At 46.3% G+C, this 26,473-nt stretch overlaps 1 protein-coding gene and 1 pseudogene across 3 annotated transcripts in view; both read left to right on the top strand.

Annotated features, from left to right (window-relative positions):
- Nucleotides 1–6,216: 6,216 nt before the first annotated feature.
- LOC128591386 (regulator of nonsense transcripts 3B-like) lies at nucleotides 6,217–11,309 on the top strand (annotated as a pseudogene).
- Nucleotides 11,310–14,099: 2,790 nt separating this feature from the next.
- The window catches only part of CDCP1 (CUB domain containing protein 1), a 58,461-nt gene continuing 46,087 nt past the window's right edge, over nucleotides 14,100–26,473 (top strand). For 2 of the 3 annotated variants that reach the window (XM_053599412.1, XM_053599411.1), the window contains exon 1: nucleotides 14,100–14,261. In XM_053599412.1, the coding sequence (XP_053455387.1) occupies nucleotides 14,180–14,261 (82 nt within the window). In that variant the 5' untranslated portion in view covers nucleotides 14,100–14,179. Of the gene's footprint in view, nucleotides 14,262–23,152; nucleotides 23,188–26,473 lie in introns of those variants that run through there. The other variant, XM_053599413.1, reaches the window with a different exon arrangement.

Here is a 26,473-nt window from a genome sequence, read left to right as displayed (position 1 = left end):
GCACAGAGAGGCCTATAAATAGGGCAGCGGAGCATACATTTAGTAGTAGCGTAGCAAATATTTGCCATTAGAGGAATGACGACAATTCTATATTTTCTTGCAAAGCTATAACCAAGTGCTTATGGGGTGCAGGGGAGAATGTTGAAGACATAGGATTAGAATGAGCTGTTTTGTCACTGAGAAGCATGCAAAAGAAAAGACCCCACACTGGGCAGTGCCCAAGAGCAGAGAAACTGCTGGCTCCACTGGGGTAGTAGAAGGAAGAGTCAAAGCCCTGTCCCAAAGAGGATGAGACCCTTGCCCAGGCTGTACAGGCTACCACCAACACAGCCAGCACCCATCCTCAGAGGTCTCCCACTGACTTTCACTTAACTTCTAGCAAATGAGGTTCAACTAAGGAAAAACTAAAGCTGTGAATTAGTCAAAATGGAAAATGCTAACTCAATTAATATTTTTATTACCAGTATTTAGCTTGCTTCAAAATTATACTGACAGAGTAAGAAAGCATTATGTCTTCAGTTAATTGGCACTATTTTTCTTTTCTTGTGCATAAAATAATGGTGTTTCTTACCATGGTGGAATCTTTGATTTGCTGAAATATACTATGTGCAATGAGGGGAAATGAACTGTCTTCCCCTAAAAAAGTACTTTGATAAGGTAAACTCTGAGGGAACCTAAGGGTTTTGTTGGAATTAAAGCAGCACATTGAGCATGGACAGAAGAGATACCAGCCGCCTCCTGACAGAAGTTCATGCCCCCACCCACAAAATGGTCCTGCTGAAGCTATCAAACATGAATCACATCAGGCCTCTAGATACAGATGCCAGTGTATAGGAGATTCAGAGGGCAGGGGAACGTGTAAAATGGCATCAGACCACAGGAAATAGTGTGAAAAGTGTTTTTCCTTGACAAATAAATGTCAAGGGAAAAAAGAAGACAGGATTCCCCTCTATATAGATTCCATTCTATAGATTAAACAGACCTATAGACATATCATGGACTTAGCAATTCACTTTCTAAGAACAGAGTATGGAAAGGGCAAAAATAAAAATTGTATGATGGAGAAACCTGGAAGACACCACCTTAACCAGTGATGCCATGGGGGTGTCACGTACCCGGAGAGGCTGTGATGAAAAGGCCCATGTCACCTCTGTGAAATTCTTCCCAGATACTCAACTCCACGTGAGCATGAGAAAAATACCTGACAAATTCAAATTGAGATAAAATTCTACAAACCCTGACCACCGTCCCTCAAAATTTCCAAGATCAGAAAAGACTGAGATAAAGATAAAAAAGATAATAAAAGACCGAGATCGTGTCACCGATGGGAGGAGCCTAAGGAGGACACAGCAACCAAGTGCAACATAGTATCCTGGGTGGGATGTTAGAACAGAAAAAGGACATTCGTAGAAAAGGTGGTGAAATCGGAATTAAGTCTGGAGTTAATTAACAACAAAGGGCTGATGTTATTTTCTTAATTTTAAGAAATTAATGCTGAAATTAATTATGGTACAAGTGTACCATAGTCACATTGGCTGTTAGCATAAGCTGCTAACAGAACCAGCTGGTTGAAGATACATGCAAATTCTGTGCACCACCTTTGCAGCTTTTCTGCAAATATAAAATTACTCCAAAATTAACTTTATTTTTCAGAAAAGACATGCCAACCGATTGCAATATATGATTCCTTTGGATCCTGATTCAAACAACTAAACAATTTTAAAAGGGACATTGATGAGATAGTTAGAAAATTAACACTGCTGATATTTATGCTATTGAGGAGTCATTCATTTATTTGTAGGTATAAAGATGGCATTGTAGATACGCTTTTTTAAAAAGTACATACGGGGTTTTTCAAAAAAATTAAACTTGGAATTTGATATGATTTAGCCGTTCTACTGTGGGCATATACACGCAGAATTGAAAGCAGGACCTCGCTGAGATGTCTGTGCACCCATGCTCATAGCAGCAGCGTCCACAACAGCCAAAAGGCAGAAACGATTCAAACGTCCACTGACAGATGAATGGGTGAGCGAATCGTGGTTTTACATATATCTGTATACAGATACAGATACACACACAGTGGAATATTATTCAGCTTTAGGAATGAAGGAGATTCTGATGCATGTTACAACATGGGTGAAACTGTAGCTAAGCAAAACAAGCCAGTCCCCAAGGGACAAACCTTGTATGACTCCACTTCTCTGAAGCACTAGAGCAGGCAAATTCACAGAGACAGAGTAGAATGGTGGTTGCCAGGGGCGAGGGGCAGCGGGAATGGGGAGTTGTTATTTAATAGGTGCAGAGTCCAAGCTTTGGAAGAGGAGAAAGTTCTGGAGATGGATGGTAGTGACGGCTCTACAACCATGCGAGGGTACTCAGCGCCACTGAGCTGCGCACTTAGAATGGTTAAAGTGCTAGACTTTATGTTGTATCTACCATAGTTTAAAACAATCTACCACAATAAGAAAAAGAGGGCTAATCTCTCAGCAATACATGCTGAATGAAGTATGGATGAAACCCGAATGACCCAGGAAGTGGCAAAAGTGGATGAGGTCAAGATAGGCCAGGATGGGCCATGAGGAGGTAACTGTTGCCGCTGGATAATGGGCATCTGGGCTCTGTAATCCTATTTTCTCTAATTTTTTTTAAATATATGTTAAGGTTTTACTTTAGGAAAAAACCACAGCAACAAAGCAGACGAGGCCAGTCTCTGTTTCCCCACTGCCCTTGACTCAGGTAGCTCACGTGTCGGTTGGGTTGGCAAAGCAAATATATGCTCAGCTCCGAGCCAAGAGCCCCACGAAAGGTCAGGGAGGGACAGAACCCTTGAGTGCAGGGGACAGAAGACAGAGCAAAGCCATCTTCCCAGAGGAGCTCATTTGGGCCTTCTGTGGATATGGGTGGGATTCTTTCCTGTTAAGTGAGTGTAAGTGGCAGGGTGCTATAGTGGCCGGTGGCTTCAGCGTGGCTGGTCAATCCCGTGGCTGCCAACTCCAGCTACCCCCATGCTGTCTGAGAGGCAGCAGGAAGTCTCGTAGCTCAGCCCCAGTCCTTTCCTACCTCTTCCTCATTCTGAAGCCATACTCCTGTCACCAGCCCCCACACCCGGTGTGGCCAGGCAGAGACTCTTTGGCCATTCTGGGAGAAAAGTTTCCACTGAGTATGAAGGTGGAGGCCAAGTTGCCAACACTGAGCGTCAGAGGCTGTGGCAGCAAGGGCTTGAGGATGCCAGCCAGCCCCATGTGCCAGCAGGGCTGGGATGGGATCTTTTAGGAAGGAGAGCTCAGGACTACCGAATGGGCACCTAGCTCCTGCTCTGAAGGTCACCAGCTATGCGACTGTGTCACAAATCCTTTCCAGGCTGGTGTCCACTGGAAGGTAACAACTAGATAAGCACTGAAGCCTCCAACTCAATGGTTATAGAACTCAATTCCCTCTCTAGGGGAAGAAAATTCCTGAAAACACTACAAACACTATCTTCCTCCCCGAATCCAAGGAAAAACGGAAGAGAAAGAAGTAAGGCTGGCAGGCAGGGGCCGGATGTGGGTATGGATCATATCCGAGGGTGGTGCTGTCTCCAGGGATGGGCAGGGCATGGCTTTCTCTCTCCTCCGTGGGCGAGTGACTTACAGAGAGCCAGTAGCACAAGCTTAGGAAAGGAGCAGCAGCAACTCCGTCTCCAGCTCTGCTTTCTTCCCTTTAGCCCCGGCATTGCACCTTGATCTCTTCTGTGGTGCAATTCAGGGAGATGACAGAGCGTGGGTCCTGGGCTTCGGGTCACTTTGGGGTGACCTCAGAAAGTGCTAAGTTGCCTGCTCCTGAGTTCCTGAGTCACAGAACCGAGTTCACTCAGCCCCGGATCCCTGGCAGCATGACTAGCTGCTCCGGGAGGGTTTTTCTTATTTGTCTTACTCACCTTAAGACTGAAATTATACCACGTGGTTACCCACAGGCAAATTACTCAGCAGGCCTAGTTAGCAGGGTACTCCACGCTAGTCCTGGGCAAAGTCAGTAACTCCCAGGGAACATATAGCTCATCCTGAGACAGAGGCAGACTCCTCTGTTTTACGGCTCCCTATGGGCCCTCTGCCCAGCTGTGATTGGCCAGTTTCCCCCCTTAAACAGTAGCTGACATTTGCAGTGACACTGAGAACTATTTATACACTGAAAGAATCTCAACGTCATTAACTTCCTTAATTACCTAGAAAGCAAAGTTGCAGAGAGCTGCCTGATTCAGACAGATGTTCCTTCCAGCTTTTGTTCAAAATGGATAAGGTTCTGGCTCACCAGACTCCGGCCAATCCCACAAGCCTGAAGTCACTGCTAGACATCCAAAATGGGCCACAGTGGCCTCACTCAGCAAGCCAGGGGCCCTACCCCTTTAAAAAATGAACAATGTGTTTATACTTTCAGAGTGACTAGTTTCAAAATGCTCCTCAGGCTCAGGAGGGCCAGTTAGCAGAGCCAGCCGTACTAGGCCTTAGTTAACGAGTTCATTCATTCCCCAACTATTTCTCGAGCAGTGACTATGTCCCAAGTCCTACTCCCAGCTCCAGGAATATCAAGGTGAGTAAAACAGAGGCAACTTCCTGCTTTGGGAGCTGACACTTACAGGTTTGAACAAGTCTACAAAAGTTTTGCCTCCAGTTTTCTCTTTCCAGAACTCTCCTCTCCTCCTCCATGGCTTTCATCCCCACTGAGCTGGTACCCACCCCTGTCCCCTTTCGTCCATAGCAAAAGCAATCCCAGGTAATTTACTGTGCATTTACTCAGTGCCAAGCACTACGCTACATGTGTTACACGTACGATTTCGTTAATCTTTACAACATCCCATGAACAACACCGTCTTACAGCCCTGGTTCATGGTGGAGGAAACTGAGGATATATAGGTGAAAGGGATTGCACAGGCTAGTAAGTGGCAGAGCCTGTATTTGAATGCAGGACACCTAACTGCAGAACCCACACTCACGGTCCCTGAGCCATTCCATCTCCCCCATTTAGGTCACAGGCCTTTTTTGCAGGGAATCCCTTGAGTCTGTTCTCCCTTATATTTTCCATAGCAACAGAAAAATCTCCTATGTTTGCCTTAGAGTGAAGTTCAGTTACAAGGGACTGAAGACTTTAAATATAAGTTTATTCCTTTCTCATGTAGAAATCCAGGTGGGTGTCCAAGGCTGTGCAGGCTCTTTCTCTGCAGTTGCTCAGCTATATGTGGCTCAGTGGCAACTGGACAGCACGGGTATGCTGTGATGTGGGGGGTGCACTTCTCCACCAAGCACCATTATTATTTGAGGGTCTCATCACTAAAAGTGATGGCTCCATTTGATTTTATTCCACCCATCTGTTCATTCAGGAGGGAAGGGTGGCAATAGAATTCAGGGCCCCCAGTGCAGTTGGTCATGTTTTACTACTTGACTCAGTCTGGATGCTGGGCTAAGGTGCGTACACATCACCCTGGGAGTTCCTTGCCTTGCCTTTGGGCTCTGTCTGTGCTTCCTACATCCAGAGGCAGGTGTATCATGAAGCTAAGAAAGCTCAAACATATTCCCTTGGCCATAGGTCTTTGTGAAATTTTCCAAGTCATGCGCCGCGAAAGTCTCCTCCCTCCACCTCTTCTTCATCACACTCCCCCTTATATAATGTAGCACTGAGTAGCTGTGGGCATTTGGGGATCTGGCTAAGAGGATGTTGAATCAGGAGGACATTTAACCAGAACTTGGTGGGATATATTTATTTAATTCCCAGGCATGTTCATATATAGTTAAGTCACTTTGTGGCCATTTGATTTCTGTTCTTTTGTGTGAGATCCAGTTCTTGCTCTGGAAGCTATAGAATCTTCTCTTTGTTACACGTTTCTGAAATTTTACCATGATGTGCTTTGATGTGAGGTGACCAAGGAGCAAGGCCAGAGGTGGCATAACATTACGAACCTGTCCACAGTGTCCAACACCAGAAGTACGTGCTTAGTGAAGCAGAAGGAAGAGGAGGGACAAAGTTCAAAACGTGCAGATCCAGAGAAACTAGTCTGGGGAAAAGTCTTCCAATTATCAAAACCACAACATTTTAAGCACAGTATTCATTTCTCATCATGTCTTATCAAAAAATGGAGGGTTTAGGCATTTATTGGAGGAAGAGCTTTGGTGCGTGCTGCCGGCCGTAGGTCACCGGCGTAAAGGAGTGTAGGCCGAGCAACCGCTGTGAGGAACCCTGGCCATGACGGGAGAGAAAGAGCACAGGCCTAAGGAGGAGCCAGTAACCCTGTTAATGCCCCGGGGCCTCATGCAGCGGCAGTGGGACCTCAGGAGACAGCGCCAAAGGAGAAGATAAGCAGGATGGGAACAAGGAGGAGAAGGAGGCTCTGAGCAAGGTGGTAATTCAAAGATTACCTCCCACTTTGACCAAGGAGCAGCTTCAGGAACATCTCCAACCTGTGCCTGAATGTGATTACTTTGAGTTTTTTCCTAAGGCTACTAGTCTGTATCTCATATGCCAGAGCATACATCAACTTTAGAAACCAAGAAGACATTATTTTGTTCAGGGATCACTTTGATGGTTATGTATTCCTTGACGGTAAAGATCCAGAATATAGAAAATGTTTGGGAAGTTTTGCCACAGATAATGAGAAGATGACATCTACTCCAGAGACACTGCTAGAGGAAACAGAAGCAAAAGATAGAGAACTAACAGCTAAAACGACAACCCCACTTTTGAGCTTCCTGAAAAACAAGCAGAGAATGAGAGAAGAAAGAAGGAGGTGAGAAATAGAAAGAAAAAGACAAAGAAAAGAAGAGAGGAGAAAATGGGAAGAAGAAGAGAAACGGAAAAGGAAAGATATAGAAAAGCTAAAGAGGATTGAGGGAGTTCCAGAAAGGGAAAAAAATAAAGGATGAAGCAAAGATTAAGCTGCTCAAGAAGCCAGAAAAAGAGTTGGACAAAAGAGAAAAAACCAAGAAATTGGACAAAGAGAATCTGAATGATGGAAGAGCCAGTGGGCAAAGTTATACATTGCCCAAGAGCTCTGATAGCGAACTTAACGATGAAACGCCCAAGAGAATTGAAGAGGAGAGTGGCAGAGACTGCAGGGAGAGAGAAGGGGTTACGAACGAGAGCAGGAGCGCACACTTCGAGAAAGAGAGAGGCTGAAGCGGGAAGAAGAAGCATGCCGTAGGCAGAAGGAGCGTTATGAGAAAGAGAAGATTTTTAAAAGAAAAGAAGAAGAAATGGAAAAAGAGAAAGGAGCATTTTGGGATAAAGGAAAGAATACAGAATCAATAGGCAGCTCAGACAAACAGAAAAGAAAGAGGAAGTGGTTAAGAGAGATCGCGTAAGAAATAAGGATCACCCAGCAATGCAGCTTTACCAACCAGGAGCTCGAAGCTGAAATCCACTCTGTCCCCCATGACAGCACCAAGTCTGGAGATTCAGCAATAGAAAAGAAGCAAGAAAGTGTTATTAGCCAGAAAAGAAGGAGAAGAGTGGTAAGTCTGAATGGCCTTAGGTGTCCTGACTGTCTAGGAAGCCAAAGAGCAAGTGTTAAACCTTCCAGAAGCACCTTCAGAGCAAAGGAATAGAGAGAAAGAAAGGGAGTCGCTGTGCTGGTGGGATACGCTGCAGAGGAGTATGTTTTGCGTTAAAGCAGGAATCTGATTGCAGGGTTAGAATCGGAAGTACAATTACATTGTTTTTGCAACTTCTATAAATTAATTTTAACATGTTAGAAAATAACGGCAAGAACAGACATTATAATTTACAGGAGGGAAATGTCAAGTGAGAGCTTAAATGTGACATGAGAAAAAAAAAAGAGCTGGTTCTAAAATCAAAAGATGTTAATCCTGGATTGAATTTTCTTAATTTGGGTGGAGCAGAGTTGCTTTGAAGTCTTGTTCAGATCTAGTTACATTGCATCGTTGGTTGTAAGTGCTGACTCTGTGTAGTGTAGAAGTTAACAAGCATGTCATTGTAGTATAAGTACAGTGAAGGATAGAACACATTTTGTTGATGCAGAAATTTAAATGGTCATGTGATGTCTATATCCAGTGTCCTAAAGTTTTAGGATTAGTTTTAGTTTTCTGTTTGCTTACATGAGCTTACTGTAAAGAATATTTTTAAACATCTCATTTTTGCCTTTGGCATTTTTTCTATTAGATAAAATACAGTCGTCGTTTGGTTGTTGACAATCCAGTCTTCGTTTTATCTTAGGTCTCATGAACTGAGTGCATATCCTCTCTAGGAAGGAAACCACCAAAATCTGTTCCTATTAGCAACTTTCAGTCTTCATTTGTCTTGTATTAATGTTAATAAATATCAACAGCACTGAAAAAAAATGAAGGGTTTATTCTGTCAGATATACATTTGGAAAGGCACAGTATATAATTAAGAATGCACCATACTATTTTGATCTTCATATTTAATAAGAATCATCCATATAGAATTTGTAAGCATTTCTGTATTTGTAGGGCACAGAACTGTAATGATTCTATGGATAGCAAGTATTTCTGTGTGTGAATCCATGTTTTGTGCATCTCAACAACTGGATGATGTCTTAACATATCAGACGCATCTTGCAAAATAACCTGAAAGATTTAGCCATCTAGCAGGCAGTTAACAGTAAAAATATTATGTTATTTTTCGGGATTTTGTGACATTTGTGATATTTTTTCCACTTTTTTCAAGTTGGTAGCTAGTGATTTCTTTTCTCACTCTAAATACAGTAATCACTTTTCACACCCGATTTCCTTTCTGTACCTTTATTCTCTTTTTCTTAAGGTGATTAGGTTTAGCCCCCCCAAAACCTGTTTCTACTCTTCCCTGTGCTGCATGCGTTTTTTGCTTTAATGGAACGTATCTTCCAGGATTTTTTTTAAAGAAAAGTTCTATAGGAGTTTTGGAGGTTTTTTGAGATCTCAATTGTTAAAAATTATCCTTTTTCTATTTTATCTCTTAAGTGGTACTTTTTCTGGGAATAGAATTCTAAGTTGGAAGTTATTTTCCTTCATAATTTTGAAGGTATTGCTTCATAGTTTTCCAGCGTTGCTCTTGAAAAATTCAAAACCATTTGATTTTTGTTCTTTTGTGTGAGATCCATTTCTTGCTCTGGAAACAATAGAATCTTCTCTTTGTTACATGTTTCTGAAATTTTACCACATAAAATTTTGATTTTGATGTGAACACGTACACCCAAGGGATTGTAACAAACTGGTCAACATACAGAGGTGATCAACATAAGGAACTAGGCCTTCTGTACTGATATGTAAATGTGGTGCAAGTCCAGTCTATGAAAATTAGGTCAACTTGAGGTGGTCAGTGTAGGGAAGTGACTAACTATGGAGGTTTCACTGTATTATCCACTGTATGGAACACTCCATGAGTCTTAAATCTGGAGACTCACGTCATTCAGGCCTGGGGAATTTCTTGAATTACATCATCTGTTTCATCTGCTCCCTCAAGGAAACCCATTATCAGATGTTGATGTCCTGAACTGGACCTCCAATTTCCTTAACTTTTGTCTTCTACTTTTTATCTCTTTTTTCCTTTACTTTTTTTTTTTTTTGTGATTTTTTTTTTGGCCGGGGCTGGGTTTGAACCCGCCACCTCCGGCATATGGGACCGGCACCCTACTCCTTGAGCCACAGGTGCCGCCCTCCTTTACTTTTTGAAAGTTCTTCCAACTCATCTATTTATTTTTTATGTATTTTTTTATTTCTAAGAATTATTTTGTGGTTCCCTGAATATTCATTTATTTTTTATAACATCATGTTCCTGTTGTATAGATAGAATGCTGTCTGCTAGCTCATTTAGAAAGTATTTGCTTCGGATTTTTGTTTGTTTTCTTCTCCTTGTACAATCACTTTCTCTCAGGTTGCCTTTTTCAGCGTGGTTAGTTGTTCGGCTTTGACTATCACATTAAAATGCTTTCCTCAGATGTTTTGAAATTCTGATTGGTCATACCTCAAAGGATAGATTAAAAAGCCAAGTAGTTGGTGGGGTTTACCAACAGGGAGCTGGTTAGCCTGACAATGGGATTAGTGCCTGTATCTTTGTTACACCCGAAGTGAATGCAATAGAGAAACGCCAGCACACTGAGTCCAAATTAAGCAAGGGTCCTTTATTGATCCACCGGGCCAAGAGCAGGCTCATGCCTCAAAGTCTCTCGACCCCTGGAAGCAGGGGTGGAAACCTTTCATAAGGGGCTTTCGGTAGAGGAGCGGGAGTCCTGAATGCAAGCTGAATTTGACAAGAGCCAACACCTGGTAAGGGGAGTCCTTACCAGGGGAAGCTGGGGTTTTGCAGTTATTACTAAATAATAATAAGCTCTCTTTCAGCTGAGCTTCCTGTCTTAAAGGGAGAGTGTTGAAAGCCCTTAGCAAGATGGAGTCAGGGCATAACATTCCCCATTGGCCTTATGTCTGAGTCAAACCCTTGACTCTTTGTCTGAGTCTTGCTTGCCTACCCGTACATAATACGAGGGTCAGATTGTAGACATAACAATTGAAAGCTAAATCTAGTTGAGTTACATTTAAAGATGATAGAAAGCAAAGGTGTTACAGTGCGTCGTTCAATTGTGCGAGTGGCCCCCCTGGTTTAGAGGGCTCCTGGGTGGCACAATTAACTGTATTGGGCCAGCATGTACAGGAAAGAAGTCAAGATTTTAACAGTCTTAGCTTGAGAGGGTTTTGTCCTGGGACTGTCATCCAGTGGGCTCTGCTGTCTTCTTTGGTCTTCACCTGGGTGTGGTGTAGCCGTGCTGACAAACCATCGACTCTCACGGCTGTGGGGGTGGTGAGGATACAGTGAAGGGACTCTTCCACTCCAGGGGGAGGCCTTCTTTCTGGAATGACTTAACATACACTCGATCTTTAGGCTGTAAGGCACATTCAGAGTCCTTTTCAGTCCCTCTGGGGTGCCAGTAAGTATCTCAAATCTGCGAGTGGATGTCCCTCTGGATCTGGGAGAGTAACTGGAAATACTTTAAAAGAGTATGGTTAGTTATGTCTGCTGAGGGTACACGGGGGAGCAGAAGGGGCGGTCTCCAATATGTGATTTCATTAGGACTAAAACCTGCCCTATACAGAGTACACCTTGCTCTGAGAGTTACTAAGGGCAGGAGCTCTGTTAAACTCCCTTTGCCCCTTCTCCCCAGTATCCCCAAAACTGGCCAAGAAGACTTTTCTAGCTTCGCTTTGAATCCAGTTCCACTCCTCAGTGGTGAGGAATGTCAAAAGAAGTTGTTGGCAATCATTCCAAGTGGGTCCATGAGTCCGGAAGATGGATTCAATCGAGAAAATAAGAAGCTGGGGCTCCTTTGACTAGGGTGGGTTCTGGGTTTTCCAACTGTACAAGTCAGAGGTTGAAAAGGGACATAGACAAGAAAGGGGCGGATGCCTCTTCCTGCTCCCTCCCTAAGAGGTGCCTCCTGAAGGGAAGGGGAGGATCCAGGCTTCTCCTTTAGACTCTGAGGTCCTACAAGATGAGACTGGAGGTGAGATGCCAGGGGTGAGAGCTGGGGAGGGGAAGGCTCCAGCAGGGGAAGGCTGAGGGAGTTTTTCCCCTCCAGGAGACTGTGGGAGAGGATAGCCCTTCTACATTGTAAGGAGGTGGCAAATCCTCTTCCCCTAATGGGGCAAGTACCAATGGGGTCTTCTGATCCTTTGGGGATCAGGGACAGGCAAGAAGGACCGCAGAATGAGATCTCACAATTTGACACACAAACAAAAACAGACACATCACCAGGACAAACAAAATAACTCAAAATACACACAATTCCCAAGAAGCAAAGGTTACTATAAACAAACATATATACCAATCTGAAGTGCGCGTGTGAGGCTCCCCACCAGAGTCCTGGTGTTTCTAGGAATGGGTTACATTGCTGACACATGTGTCTCTGAGTCCCAGACAGGCCAGGCTCCCTGAGGCTCCTGTCTTACAGGTCTACAGACTACTCCTTTTCACCTGCGCCTCTTCCCCAAGGCCAAAAGACCAAAGCTGACAGGCCAGGTTCCGCTGACCTCCTGTCCAGTGGCCTTCCCCAGGAGGTCCCTCAAACACACAATACACACAATCTCAAACAAAAGAAACTAAAGTGCGCATCTGAGCTGAGGCACCCCTCTAGTCCAGAATACCCTGCGCTACCATTTCCCAAAGGGTTGCTTTTGATTTAGGATTTCATAGTGTAAATCATGCTGTTTCCCAGTTCTCCCATTATTGGCTTAGGGTTCTGCCAGCTCCAGGCTTCCAAGGCACTCACTAGCTTGTCCATCCACTGTCTGGCTCCCACACTTCTAGCTTGCATGGCTGTCCTCGCTCTGTTCTCCCTGCCTTTATGGCCTATGTATTTTTTAAAATTCCCTGTATTGTAGTACCCTGTTTAAGGTTTCAGAAGAGGTCAAAATTAGATGAGACAGTCTTTATTTTTAAACTCACCTTTCAATCTGCTATTTTTCTCCCATGACAGATTATAGTCACCTTCACTTCTTTCCAGTTCAGAAATAACCATTCAGCCGTGCTTGTAAAGAAAACACATGTCCATACCTTGGCTATGATCTGTTCCCTGTCCACTCTGAAAATCAATGTAGTAACTCATGATGTTTTTAACTGTGTAGCTGAGTTGTCATGCAAAGGATGCTGAGATGCCTTTGTACTTTTTTCACTTTCTCTTTGCTGCCATTTTCTGAGACCATCCCTAATCCTTCACATCTAGGAATTAGTGACTCTCCTTCCATTTTCAGAAAGTTACTGTGTCAACCATCCCAAGGAAGCAGGTTAAGTAAACTTTAGGGTGTGGGTCATGCTCCCGGGATCTGCCTCCCCTGATGGAGTCTGGGCTCCCAGAGGGGAGAGTTTGCCTTGTTCTATCATTGCCGATACAGAGAAGGGACAAAGAGATGATTTCTCATCCCGGTTCACGGTAAGAGTCGGGGAGGCCTGGAGAGGCCCAGTTCTCACAAGGACTAAACAGAAGCAGAGGATGGACTGTGCACTGGCCCTGTGGCATATGCCTTGGCTCCTGTCCCAAGCCGCCCAGGTTGTCCTGGGTGACCCTGGCCCATCGGCACAGGTAGCTCCGGGGAGACGTTTTGGCAGAATCCTGTTCTGCCAGCTAAGACCTCCTAAACATTCATTCCACCACCTCTCCCTGTGGCCCTGTGATCCTGGACTTAGTGTGTGGCCTGCCAGGAGGAAGGCGAACCCACAAGACCTCTGAAGCTGGAGACTGGTGACACGCCTGCAGTTGGGAGGAGGTAACTGAGCCCAGTATGGCTGATTCTACAGCTTAGCATTTGACTTAAAGGCTGCACACCCACCCTGCGCATAGGCCTGCGCACTCACCAAGGAGCACATGCTACACCATTGAAAACTCAACACAGGGCCTCACCACTTCATTCACAGCTCCGTGAGAGGGAACATACTACTCCATTCACAGCTCAACAACTAACTGGCCTGGGGACCTTGGGCAGGTTGCCCAACTGTAAGTAACTTGGCAAGTGTGTTGTCTGTAACTGGTAAGGGTCGCTGTGAGCTTGTAAATACTGCAGGTGGTGAGCTCGGAGTAGGCTACAGGCTCAGGGTCCTGCAAAGATTAGCCATAGCGGGCGGCCCCTGTGGCTCAAGGAGTAGGACGCCGGCCCCATATACTGAAGGTGACGGGTTCAAACACGACCCCGGCCAAAAACTGCAAGAAAAAAAAGATTAGCCATAGCGCCAGTTTTAAAGTCCAGCGAGCCTCAGGCCCAAATTAGGTAAGAAAAGGATTCAACGACCCATAAATACGATTCCAATCAAAAACCAGGCGCCCTTCGTCTTCTGGGCAGCAGCCTAAGTCTTCGGACAAAGAGACTTATTCTTCCCAGCCTTAGGAAGGAGAACTCGGCCCGGGTACGTGTGGACAAGTCCTCCCTAAAGCCACAGAGGGCTGAGGAAGGGAGCCCAGAAACCTGGTCCCGGGAGCCCCACACCCTGGGCTGCAGAGAGGGTGGCTGAGGCAGGAAGAGCGGGAGGAGCGAGAAGAGGGACTGGCCTGGTCCTCCCCTGTCCCGGCTGCGTAGGGCGGAGCCCAGGCCCGCCCGCCCGCGCACAGGTAAGTGACCCGGGGCGGAGCGCAGCGCAGCCGGCGCCAGGCTTGGGCGCCCGGGGCCGCCGCTCGGAGCTACCGGCTGCAGTCGCTTCCCCCACCGAGGCCATGGCCGGCCTGAAGCGCTGGGTCACAGTCGCACTGATGTGGGTCCTGCTGCTGGGAGTGGAGCGCCTGCCGCGCGGGACAGGTGAGCGCGGTTCTCTGCGCGCGGGTGGTCGCCCAGCGGGCGCGGGGCGGGGAGAGGACAGCGCGAGGCAGGTGCAGAGGGTGCACAGTAGCGACCTGGTGTGGCTCAGCCGTCAGGCGCCGTGGCTTGGGGTCTCCAGGACTGTCCGGCCCCCGCGCGCGCGGCGTCAGGTGCGGTGGCCTTACCTTCCTGTATTCGAGCGACCTCGCCCAGGATGCAGGGCGCGGCCCGTGGGAGTGTCCCCGAGCCTCACGGTCTGGGGAGTCGGGGAAGATGAGCCTGACTCTGGCCAAAAAGGAAAAAGTGCGCCAAAGCCGAGATGTGGCAAGTGGGGTTTGCTGGAATTCTTGGGGACACCCAGGCAGAGCGTGGGAAAGAGCTTCCCTGTCCAGGCTCCCCTCTACCACCTCGCCCGATTCGGCGAGAAAGTCCAAGAAAATAGCGATCTGATGTCCCGCTTTCCCACTAGACCACTTATTTTCCCGTCTGCGGTCTCCACTTCCCCTTTCCTGAAGTTCAGGAACTTTAATTAAAAAATGAAAGAGCCGGGTGGGACACAGCCGCCAGGCATCCGGCGGAGGCCGGGCCTTCCCGGGCTTTCGCGCCTCTTTGTGGTGGACTCTGGCGGCAGGAGGGGGTCGTGACGGGCCGAGTGTGAGTTTGGGCTTGTTCCGGGTGCGGGGACGGACCGCCCTGTCCCAGCGACCTGCGCTGGGGGCGGAGGGACCCCGTGGGCCCGAGAAGTATTGGAACCTAACAAACAGCCTGGTTTCTTCACGTAGGAACGTGATTGGAGGCATTTCCCGAGCACAGGTTTTTGGTTTTTTTAAATAGAGCTACACGGGAAGCAATTTAGGTCTTTGATTCCCTTTGCACCTAAAGGGCGTTTGTGTTTGGCAGGGAGGTAAATTAGGGTAAATTAAATTCAGGACTAGAACTAAGCGAGTGAGGTTGAACTTGGGCGTCTCGGTGACTGTTGTCATTACAACTACAAGCCGAGAAAGCTTCCGGGTTCCTTTCTCCAATGTCAGGTGACATATTGCTGCTGCATAGTGGATAGAAAATGTAAGACCTCGTTTAAAACATTGTATACATATTTGCCGCAATTTGTTAGAATTGAAGTTTTGAGATTCTCTTTGAAGAAAAAATTAGTTTAAGAATAAAAAATGATTTAGGGGTGAGAATGTGTGCCCACCCATCTTGGAGCCCTATTGAAAGTCGGAATTGTTTGAGTTGTATTCCACCTTATGTGATAACAGTGGAGAAACTCCTCTAGTAGGGATATGGTGGGTTACTAATGAGAAGACAAATCAAGACATTGCTAATGGTAAGAATGACAGCCTGCCCTGAACTGGCTTCTGTTACTTGTCCTCTTTCCCCCTATGACCTGAGGAGGTAGCCATTTTGGTCTGGAGTAGCTTCCTGGAGCCCCTTCCTTCCTCAAGTTCTTGACTGGCTGAGCCCTGTCTCATAGTTCAGTGTATAAACACTAGCCACTGAGTGTGGCTGCTTTGCCTGGAGTTCTGAGCTCTAACTGGGGAAGGCCTTTGAGAAGTTACTGGAGTCTGTCCTGGAAGGATGGAGAAAGCCAGACCTCTGGCACAGTGGACTTGCTTTATAAATCCCTGAAGTCTCTTACCAAAGACTCAGCCAAGTGAAAATGAACTTGGGTCTCTCTGTAGCGTTGACGAGGAAAAGAAGGTTTGTGCCTCCGTGTGGTGTCTGTATGACTTTGAGTATTCCCACCCCTCACCCATTTCCACGAGTGAGGCACTGATAAAGTTGGAATCACATCCCTCATAAACCTTCAACTTGGTTGCTTTCCAATAATTCACTCAGATACGTGAGTCTAGGTCAGTGACCCCATTCTTGCCACCATTGTTTCTTGCCAGAAATGTGAGCAGACAAATCAAATGATATGCTTGCTCACCCTTAGTGAGTGTGTGTTCATCAACCTTTAGATGCAAATGAACTGCTGGCTGGTGTCTAGAATATGTAACTGGCAGAACAGTTGAGTTCCTATCACCCCTCCTCACACTCCCACAAATCTTCATGGCTTCGAGTTGGAAGAGACTGCTGCTCTGCCAGCCACCACACGGTCTGCTCAATGCCTGCCTTTCAGCCTCAGGGCTTACCCCAGATGCTGCTATTTTGTCTGATGACTATTCCCTGCCCACACACCACACATGAGCTCTTTTGGAGGGTTGTCCCTGGCTATTAATATGATGGAAGGAAATTAAAAGTAATAATCAAGATATTTTAACTAGCATACAATTATTATGGAAAAATTGGCAATAAATATAAATAAAATGAAAGAAATCATCTATGAACAAACCACCTTGTTCATTTTGGTGTGTGTGTGTGTGTGTGTGTAAAATGGCATCATCCATTTGTATGGCTTTAACCGATCCCCTGTTGTTGGACACTTAGGTTGTTTTGAATTTTTCATATTAAAAGTAGAACAGACTAGGCATGGTGGCTCACACCTGGAGTCCCAGAACTTTGGGAGGCTGAAGCAGGGGAGGATCAGTTGAGGCCAAGATTTCAAGACTAGTCTGGATAACATAGTGAGACCCCCATCTCTAGAAAAAATTAAAAAATCAGCTGATCCTAGTGGCAGGTGTCTGCCATCCCAGCTACTTGGGAGGCTGAAGGGGGAGGATTATTTGAACTCAGAAGTTCATGGCTGCATTGAGCTATGATCATACCACTGCACTCTAGCCAGGGCCACAGATTGAGACTTCGTCTTTTAAAAAAAAGGCTCAGTGCCCATGCTCAGTGGTTAGGGCACTGGGGGGTTCAAACTCAGTCCGGGCCTGCTAAACTACAATGACAACAACAACAAAAAATAGCCAGGTGTTGTCGCAGGTGCCTGTAGTCCCAGCTACTTGGGAGGCTGAGACAAGAGAATCACTTAAGCCCAAGAGTTTGAGGTTGCTGTGAGCTGTGACGTCACAGCACTCTACCGAGGGCAACATAGTGAGATTCTGTCTCAAAAAAAAAGAACATATCCCATAATAGTGGGCTGCTTGTATAAATTTTGATAGGTCTATTTAGTGAAAAGGCACTAAAAATTATGTAGTACAGCTTATCCAATGGCATAAAAGGATGCTAGCTTCATGTTGCTGAGATTATAGTATAGTATAAACTGGGATCATCCCATTTGGGTGTATCTGAGGATGTGTTCTTCTGCACATTCTTTTTCTTTTTGAGACAATTTCACTCAGTTGCCCTCGGTAGAGTGCTGTGGCATCACAGCTCAACAGCAACCTCAAACTCAAGGGCTTAAGCGATTCTCTTGCCTCAGCTTCCTTAGTAGCTGGGACTACAGGCGCCTGCCACAAAACGCACCTACTTTTAGAGGCGGGGTCTCACTCTTGCTCAGGCTGGTCTCAAACCTGTGAGCTCAGGCAATCCACCCGCCTCAGCCTCCCAGATTGGTGGGATTAGAGCGTGAGGCAGCACACCTGGCATCTGTACATTCTTGTCTATTTTGTCCGCCTACAACTCTGGGATGAAGAGCAGAGAGAAAAAGCTTTGGATGCATGTTTCACGTTGCCTGGTGCCTCTTTCTCAGACTCTCCTCATTGCTATCTCACCAGAATCTATGGAAGAAGCATTTTCCTCCTTCTAGGTCAACAAATGGAATCTGGACAGTGTTGGTAGATACACAAGAGTCTCAGAAGCATGACACTAACTGGATGGTACTAATAGCACAATGTGGCTTATAACACAAGCCTCATCTGCATTTGTGCCCAGGAGCACTTACTTGAGTTTGGACCGTGTGGGTGGAAAGGAGTTTGCTGGCCATAAGGACACCGCCCTGATTGAGGTCAGGGTGGGTAGGCCATTGGTGGAAGACAAGACCGCTGATATGGAGACCCATGGCTAAGGCTGTCTGCCTCAATGATTAAGAAAAGTTGAGGACCTTTAATTGGCATTCTAAATTATAAACATTATCCCACAATCAAATTATTTCACACCATTTCCCACAGTCTTGTTATAGGCCCATCACCATCTCCTGGGCAGCTGGGAACATTCTAGACAACCAAGCAAAGAGAGCCAAGTTCCCTCTCTCACCTCTCTGCAGCCTTGGGTTTGTACCCAGTCTATCAGGCTGTAAAATCAGTAACTACTATCACTGCTAACACATACTGAGCCTCTGCTGTGTCAACCACTCTCCTGAGTATTTTACACAGAAGCATCTCCCACTAAACATCAGTAATCCATTCCCGAAAACTCAGACATTCTGTGTAAAAACACAACGCCCCGTGTCTCGTCACTTTGCATGGGAAAAATTACTACAACCCATTGCACAGCAATGCAAAACCTCCAACGGTTTTGCAGGGGTCCTCAAACTGTGGCCCACAGGCCACATGAGGTGGTGTGATTGTATTTGTTCCCGTTTTGTTTTTTTACTTCAAAATAAGATACGTGCAGTGTGCATAGGAATTTGTTCATAGTGTTTTTTTTTTTAAACTATAGTCCGGCCCTCCAACTGTCTGAGGGACAGTGAACTGGCCCCCTGTTTAAAAAGTTTGAGGACGCCTGAGTTATAGAAAGCAGGATGAAACGCAGGAAGTTATTAACTACCCTCCCCTCACTTGCGGACTGCCAAACCATGTTGTTCACAAACACTTGTACAGTAACTTACTGCACCTCCCTTGGCTGACACCTCAGATGTCTCCACTTGATCTTGCCATTCTTGAGCCTATTATATTTGGAATTTCAGTCAAGATGTTCTGTACATTATTTTGTTTAGAATGTTGCATTGAGTTTAGAGACATAACTAGACTTGTTTCTGAAATAGACTGGCCAAAAATAACTCTGATAGATGGAACATAAGTTCTACAGTGTTCTATGATGAAAATGAGGCTGTTTTCTCCTGGGGGAATGTAGGTGGAGGAGGTGCTCTTGAGGAGGCTGCATGTCATTTAGTTCTCCATCCCCAAGCAGGTGCTCCTGCTAGCCTCCCTTTAATAGGCACGGAGAGGTGACGTGACTTGCCCAGGTTTACCCAGCTGGCATGCAGTGATGCTGAGACTGTGGAAGCCAGCTTCTGGCACCAGCATACTGTGCCTGTGTGCACAGTGGGACTCCAAAAGACAACATTTGCTGGTCATCCTAGAGACGGTGTCTACACTCCAGAAATTGTTTTCTTTCATTTAAAAAGAATCAACCATACTTACTGAATGCTGTCATATTAGTATTTGTTCTTGAAATGTACCTGTTTTTAATAGCAGGTTTAAAACTGTGTTTAGAAAAAGAATTAGATGCATATGATAACAGAAGTTCACAGCACAAAATGGCATGTGGGAAAAAGTATGTCTGCTTCTGCCTCTGACCCCAGCCCTCCACCCAGAGGCAGCCATGGTTTCTTGTGCATCGCCTCAGAGCTGTTTTTATGTATGTACAAGTTCATAACGGTATGTGCCTCTCTTTTGTCCACAAAATAGAGCATACTATATTAAGTATAGGATGTGTCCCATATGCATCTTGGTTTTTTACTTAGCAATCCGTCTTGGTGTTCTTTCCATACCAGAACATACAGAACTGTCTTTTTTGACATCTTGTTCCTTGTTGTGGGAACACCGTGTTGTATTAAACCAGCCCCTTATTAATAGGTTATGTCCAGTCTTTTGTTACCACAAACAGAACCTCAGTGACTATCTTTGCAGTTAACTTTGTTGAGTATATGGACAAGTTCCCCTGCAGGTGAAGTTCCTTGAGGAGGAATTCCTGGGTTCGTGCAGAAAGTCTCAAGGAACAATGGAGGAAAATGAGTAACACGGAAGTGAAGCAACTTGGTGAAGGTCACAGCTAATAAGTGGTGGTGCCGTCTGTGGGTCTGAGTAGTCGCAGTTTCAGAGTGCAGGCTCTTCACCTCCCACTCTACAGTTTCTTACTTTCCTTATTCATTCCAGTGGAGACCAATCACAAGCTCGAAGTGAGGGAAATGTTTTGAATCTCCTTTCAAATGCAGACATCTGGTTAAGTGACTGAGGATGCCATGAACACAGGCCTGGGCTCTGATGGCTCTTCCCATTTACATTAATGATTGATCAGTTCCTGCCAAGTTTTTACAGTGAGTCTAGTAGATAAGGGAAGTGAAAGTGTAACGCATCTTAAGCTGCTGCAGTGCATAAACTCAGATGTGTACGTTGGCTCACACACAAAATAGATGTTTATTTCTTGCTCATATAAGAGTCAAAATGTGATCTCCTCCAAGCAGTGATCTGGTGACCCAGGCTCTTTCCACTTTTTGTCTCTCCTATCTTCAACATGAGACTTCTGTGTTCCTCTGTAAAATAACTAGAAAAAATAACACAAGAGCATGAGGAATTTTAACATGGGAGGTTTTTCTGGGCCAGGAATGGAAGTTGCTTACATCACCTCTGCTGCCATTTCTTCTGCTAATGCTCAGAGGTACGGCCCTGCCCAGCTGGAAAGGAAGCTGGAGAGTGTAGTCTAGTCAGGTGCCCAGGAAGAAGCTGGCAACGTCCAGTTCTCAAAAGCAGGCAGAGTAATAACAGCACTGGACCTAAGAATCAGGAAATGTGGTTCTAACTTCACTTCTTGTGAACAGTTTTATGACTTGGGAAAAGTTCCTTCTTTAGGCCTCACTTTTCCAATTTTTAATTTAGGGGCATGGGCCACACTAAGGAAAGCTCTAGCCCTAATGTCTTATGAGCTGGTTTAAACTCATGGCAGATCTATGGCGGTGGCTCATGCCTGTAATCCCAGCACTTTGGGAGGATTGCTTGAGGCTGAGTTCTAGACTAGCTTGGACAACATAGCAAGACTCTGTCTCTACAAGAAATAAAATTAGTCAGGTGTTGTGGTGGGCACCTGTAGTCCCAGCTACTCAGGAGGCTGAGGCAAGAGAATCGCTTAAGCCCAGGAGTTGGAGGTTGCTGTGAGCTGGGTGAGGCCACGGCACTCTACGGAGGGCCATTAAGTGAGACTCCGTCTCTACAAAAAAAAAAAAAAAAAGATGCTGAATCTGTGGTTGGATACTAGAAAATCAGAGTTTGCTCTTAGACATTCACTTCACAAACTTTGATGAAGTTAAAAGTTCTTTCTTCAATTATTGTACTTAAAAAATAGTCTGTACTTCTCGATTCTCTCCTCAGTGGAGCCCACACCAAGGGAACCACTGAAAGCCTGGTTTGTCCTACTGTGCAAGGGATGAGCTGTCCTCTTGTTAACAGCCGTCCATTCTGCCGGCTAGAACTTAGCTCGGTAACAGGACTGCAAGGCCAGTAAATGCCTCCTCTCAGGGCGTTGTTAACCTCAAGTAATAAATTGGGGAATGTCTCAGAAAAGAAAATTAAGACTTCCATGAGCCCAGATGGTGTATCTTTCTCTAAGTTTTAAATGAAGTGCCAGCACTCTACCCTCAGTGACAGAAGATCAAAGCATTCTGGGTGAAATGTGCCATTTCTGTAAGAATGTATGAGGTGACAATCTGCTGCCTTTGCCTGTGAGGACAGATACAGTCTCTAGAAATAAGGGTTCCAGCAACTTTTTGAGTTTAAAGGTTACATGGAGTTGAAATTGGGCTTTTGTTTTTATTTTGGGATCTGCCTACTCGCTTGGCCATCTGCCATGCATCAAAATCCTTGCAGCCCTGAGAAGGCTTCTGCAGTTCTTGACAGTGTGTGGTTCAGCTGAGAGCTCAGTGAGGATGATCTGTGTCCAGGCACAGGGCATTTTCATCGAAGCAGATACTTTATCTTCTGTTACTGACCTGGAGGCAGGAACATCAGTGTATTTCAAATAAGGATGTTTGGCCAAAACAACATTAAATACAATTATACTAATTACAACTAATTATAAACACTTAGTGAGCAGGGACCAGGGCATCACAGAGTATGCAACCGTGGTGAGATAAAGCCCTGAGTGTGACAGGCTCGGGACACCTCCTGGGCCTGGACAGATGCTCCACTCCTGTGCAGAGTGGCCACCGGCCACAGCGGAGAGGTGCACACCAAGGGCGAAGCATCACAGAGGGGGAAGTTGTCAAGCTGCCGCATGGCGGAGACCCCTGCTGTGCCAGAGCCCTGGGGTGCTGGGACACTGTGTGTGGTGGTCAGCCTGTGGTGGAGGGCTGTCCTCACGACTGCCCCGCTGACAGGTCTGCTGGATCTGGGCCTTGGCACACCTCCCAGGCTGCACACCCCAGCCTCAGTCGCTGTTTGTGTCTGGGTTCTTGCTCACTGCCGTATTTCCCATTCCCTCAGACTGTGCATCCCAAAGAGCACAGATTCCCAGGTGAAAATGGACAGAGGGAGAAGGCGGAGAAATGGAAGACCTCGCTGGGTCCACAGTTGCCTTCTCACTTTTTGAAAACAACCTCATAAGCTTTGCAGTGGGGCAAAGCCTGGTTCAAATCCTGACTCTACTACTTATTAACTAGGTGATTTGGACAAATTGCCTAAGCTCCCTAAGACTCAGTGTCCTTAGGGAGGGACAACATAGGGACAGCAGGACCCCGGGGCTGGCCATAGGTCTGAATGAAGTGGTGTGTGCACTCATCTGCCCTAAAGTGGATTCCTCAGTTCATGAGAATTGTTATGACTTGTGCTATAGTCTGGATATTTGTCCCTGCCAAATCTCATGTTGAAATTGAATCCCCAGTGTTAGAGGTGGGGCCTAGTGGGAGGTATTTGGGTCATGTGGGTAGAGCCCTCTGAGATGAGTGAGTGTGGGTAGAGCCCTCTGAGATGAGTGAGTTCTCACTCTCTTAGCGCCGCAACAGCTAGCTGTTAAAGAGCCCAGCACACCTCTCTCTCTCTCTGTCTGTCTCTTCCTCTCTTGCCTCGTGATCTGCACACTCCGGCTTCCCTTTGTCTTCCGCAGTGAGTGAAGGCTGCCTGAGCCCCTCACCAGATGCCCAATCTTGAATCTTCCAGCCAGCAGAACTGTGAGCTAATAAACTTCTTTTCTTTATAAATTACCCAGTCTTTACAGCAATACAAAATGAACTAAAACACTTTGGTCGTTTGAATGGGCCCAAGAAGAACATTTAGATTTTCAATAAGCAGACAACTTGAATCAAAATTGTAGGCGGTTACAGTTTGTGTAACCAGGCCCCTTTTGGGAGATGTTGAAGTTGCTTTCAGGCTTTTGCTACCTTCAGGCTTACTTCAGTTATTATCCCAGTACCGTCACCTTGGGGCATGTGTGAGGATATCTGTGGGGAGAATTCCTAGAAGTGGATCTGCTGGGTAAATAGCTGTCCAAAATTGTTCTCGAAGGCAGTAGAGCAAGGTTTTGACATCATTTATGAGTGAGTACCTATGAGCTCATGAATTTCCTGTTAGCCAAGAGCTGACCAGACCAGTTTTCTACAATTTAGATGTCATGCCCAGTTACACTTGAGACGTGGCTGAGAATGCTGCAGTGGGCTTCTGCGGATTACAGCTGTCCTTGTGACTAGGTGTCATAATCTGAGACTGGGCTGAATGTGCCAGTCTGTGAAACCAGAGCTAGAGCTCTGTGAAGTGGAGCCTGGCCACCGGCCTTTAATCCCTGCTGAGAGATAGGGAATTACTCCAGAACTGGCCTGGAAGTTGCTGACAGTCTTATCTGACTCTTCAGCCTTGGGCTAAATCTGTCTGGGGCAAGTTCTGACCTCCTCAAAACAGTGGGGGTAAGCATCTTCTCCTCCTTGTCCTGGTAGCTGGAGACAAGAAACAGCTCAAATGTCCTCATTAGAAGCTGCCTAGATAATTATGCTTCATCCAAACAAGGGAATACGAGGCAGCCATTTAAAAGCATGAGGTTAGCTGTTTTGTAAACTGATGTGGAGTAACCCCCAAGATATATTATGGCTTGAATAACACAGTTTCAGAACAGTAGGTATAGCATGCAACCTTTTGGCAAAATAAAATAATAAAATAAAATGGGGTGGTATATAGATAGATACTTACATATTCATAGACTAGCTCTGGAAGAACACACAAAAACTGGTGATAATGTTTGCCTGGTGTGCCTGAGGAATTGCTTTACTGACCTGGCCCAAGGTCATTTACAAAGGCTTCATTCAAAAGCTTAATCCCCATGTAAGGCTGTGTGCCTGCCCGTTAAAGATTGCTGGACACAACAACAGAAAAGACGCCAATCCCTAATCCCTAAAGCAGGGCAACATATTCCCAATTGGCTGCCCTGGGCCCTGGGATAGTGATACAGCCACATTCTCCAGTCAGGTCCCCTTAACGTTATTAAGAGCTTGGCCTCTGCAGGTAAGAAGCAGGTAGATGTAAAGCCTCCAAAAGGCCAGTTTCACCCCTCCCTCATTTGACACCCCAAATGGCCACTGCTATCACGACCTCGCAGCCTAGGTAGGTGCTGCAGTCTGTCCTCCAGTGCAGCAAGGAAGGAGCAGGGGTGGTTCAGCTAGTGGTCATCCATCATACAGAGGAAAAGCAGAATAGAGGTTGCTGCTAAGTACCCGGAGCAAAGGCAGAGCCGGAGGTGGTGAGTCTGTCAGAGATAGGAAGGGCAGGTGCCATTCCTGCCTGCCCAGGACTTGTTATTAGTGACGAAGAGTTTAGGGGACTGAAAGGCAAGGTCACAGGCCAAAGGAGGGGCCCATGTGTGTGTGTGTGTGGGGGGTCTCGCCTGCATGGATAGCCTCCTTCCTACCTACAGAACATCTGTGCCCACGGGAGCCTCCTCATGGGGGTCAAGGGCAGGGTGGATCATCAGCTTCACGGTGTTGAAGGTCAGATCTTCTCTCCATGTTGCTGGTGCTGAAAGGTACAGGCTGAAATGAAACTCCGATCACCACCCCTCTCTACCTGGGATTCAGGTTAAACACTTGAGCCCAGGCCACCCAGCAGTCTGTGACCAGGAGAGGGGCCATATGGAGTAGCAGAAGATGCCTGGGCTTTGGAGTCAGGTAGTGCTGGGTTTGAAGCTCAGCTGTGTATCCTCCCTGCTGTGAATTTTAGCAATTTACCTAAAAGAAGTGCGTACAAGTGCCCAAGATGTGGCAGATGCCAAACCAATGGGGGCTGCTGAGTTATTGCCATCAGATGCCCTTTCCCACAGCCCTCAGTCTCAGCCAGCCCACACACAGCTCACCTCTTCTGGACTCTGGACCTTAAAGCCAGGCACCCTAGTGGATTACTCCCTGATTCCTCATTTTCATCAAGGGCTCTTGCTTAGCCTGTAGACAACCAGCCATGAGTGCTCCTGGCCACAGCATCGCCTCCCCTTTGACCCACTTGCTTCCCTCCCTATCACCTTCCAGCACCTGGACACTGAAGTTTTACAGTAAATACAATGATTTAGACATCCTCACGATGCCACATTTCCATAAAGCCTGGCCTCATTTACGTGACACCTTCCGTAATGGTAACTCAGCTCAGATGGGGAGCTGGAGCATCCCAAACAACACCTCGTTACTTGTCCAGACGTCTTTTAGTGAACAGCTCAGCAGGTGCTACAAAACAGTCCGTGTTTCCATGAGCTCTGTATTGGTTTCCATTGCTGCATAACAGATGGCCACAAACTTGGTGGCTGAAAACAGCACCCATTTACTAGCTCACAGTTCTTCAGGTCAGAAGTCCAGATACAGATGGCAAAGATAAGTTCTCTGCTCAGGGTCTCAAAAGGCTAAAATCAAGATGTTCACCAGGCTGCTTTCTCTTCAGAGCTGTGGTCTTCTTCTACGTGCAATGGTTGTGGCAGAACTCAGTTCCTGTGGGTGCAGGTCTGAGGTTCCCCTTTCCTTGCTGGCTGTCAACCAAGACTGCCCCCTGCTCTTAGAGAACACTTGCATCCTTGCCATGTGGACCCCTCCATCTTTCAAACCAGCCACAGAGAATCCTTCATATTGAATTCCTTTCACATGTTGGCTTTCTTATCCCAGGAGAAGCCCAGTCTCTTTTAAGAGTTCACTAATTAGGCCAGACTCACGCAGGTCAGTCTCGCTTCATGTCAGCTTAAGCCAGTTGAGCTGGTGATACTCCATCATATTCAGTCCCTCCTGCACTCCAAGGCAAGAGATTATACCAGGGTACAGGTCATGGAGGTCTTCCTAGAATTCTGTCCACCCCAAAGCTCAGTGGTTCAGGGCTCTGTCCCTTCTGTGGGAGTGGTAATGATCGTGGCTCTCACTGGTTGAGGGCCTACCATGTGCCCAGCTGTGCACAAATCTTCTCATCCCAATACTTATAAAAGCCCTGCACAGTTGGCCTTTT

Source organism: Nycticebus coucang, chromosome 8 (genome assembly GCF_027406575.1).
Source record: "Nycticebus coucang isolate mNycCou1 chromosome 8, mNycCou1.pri, whole genome shotgun sequence".
Taxonomy (NCBI): domain Eukaryota; kingdom Metazoa; phylum Chordata; class Mammalia; order Primates; family Lorisidae; genus Nycticebus; species Nycticebus coucang.
Note: the sequence above shows the minus strand (reverse complement) of the source record. Positions and strands in the feature narration are given on the sequence as shown.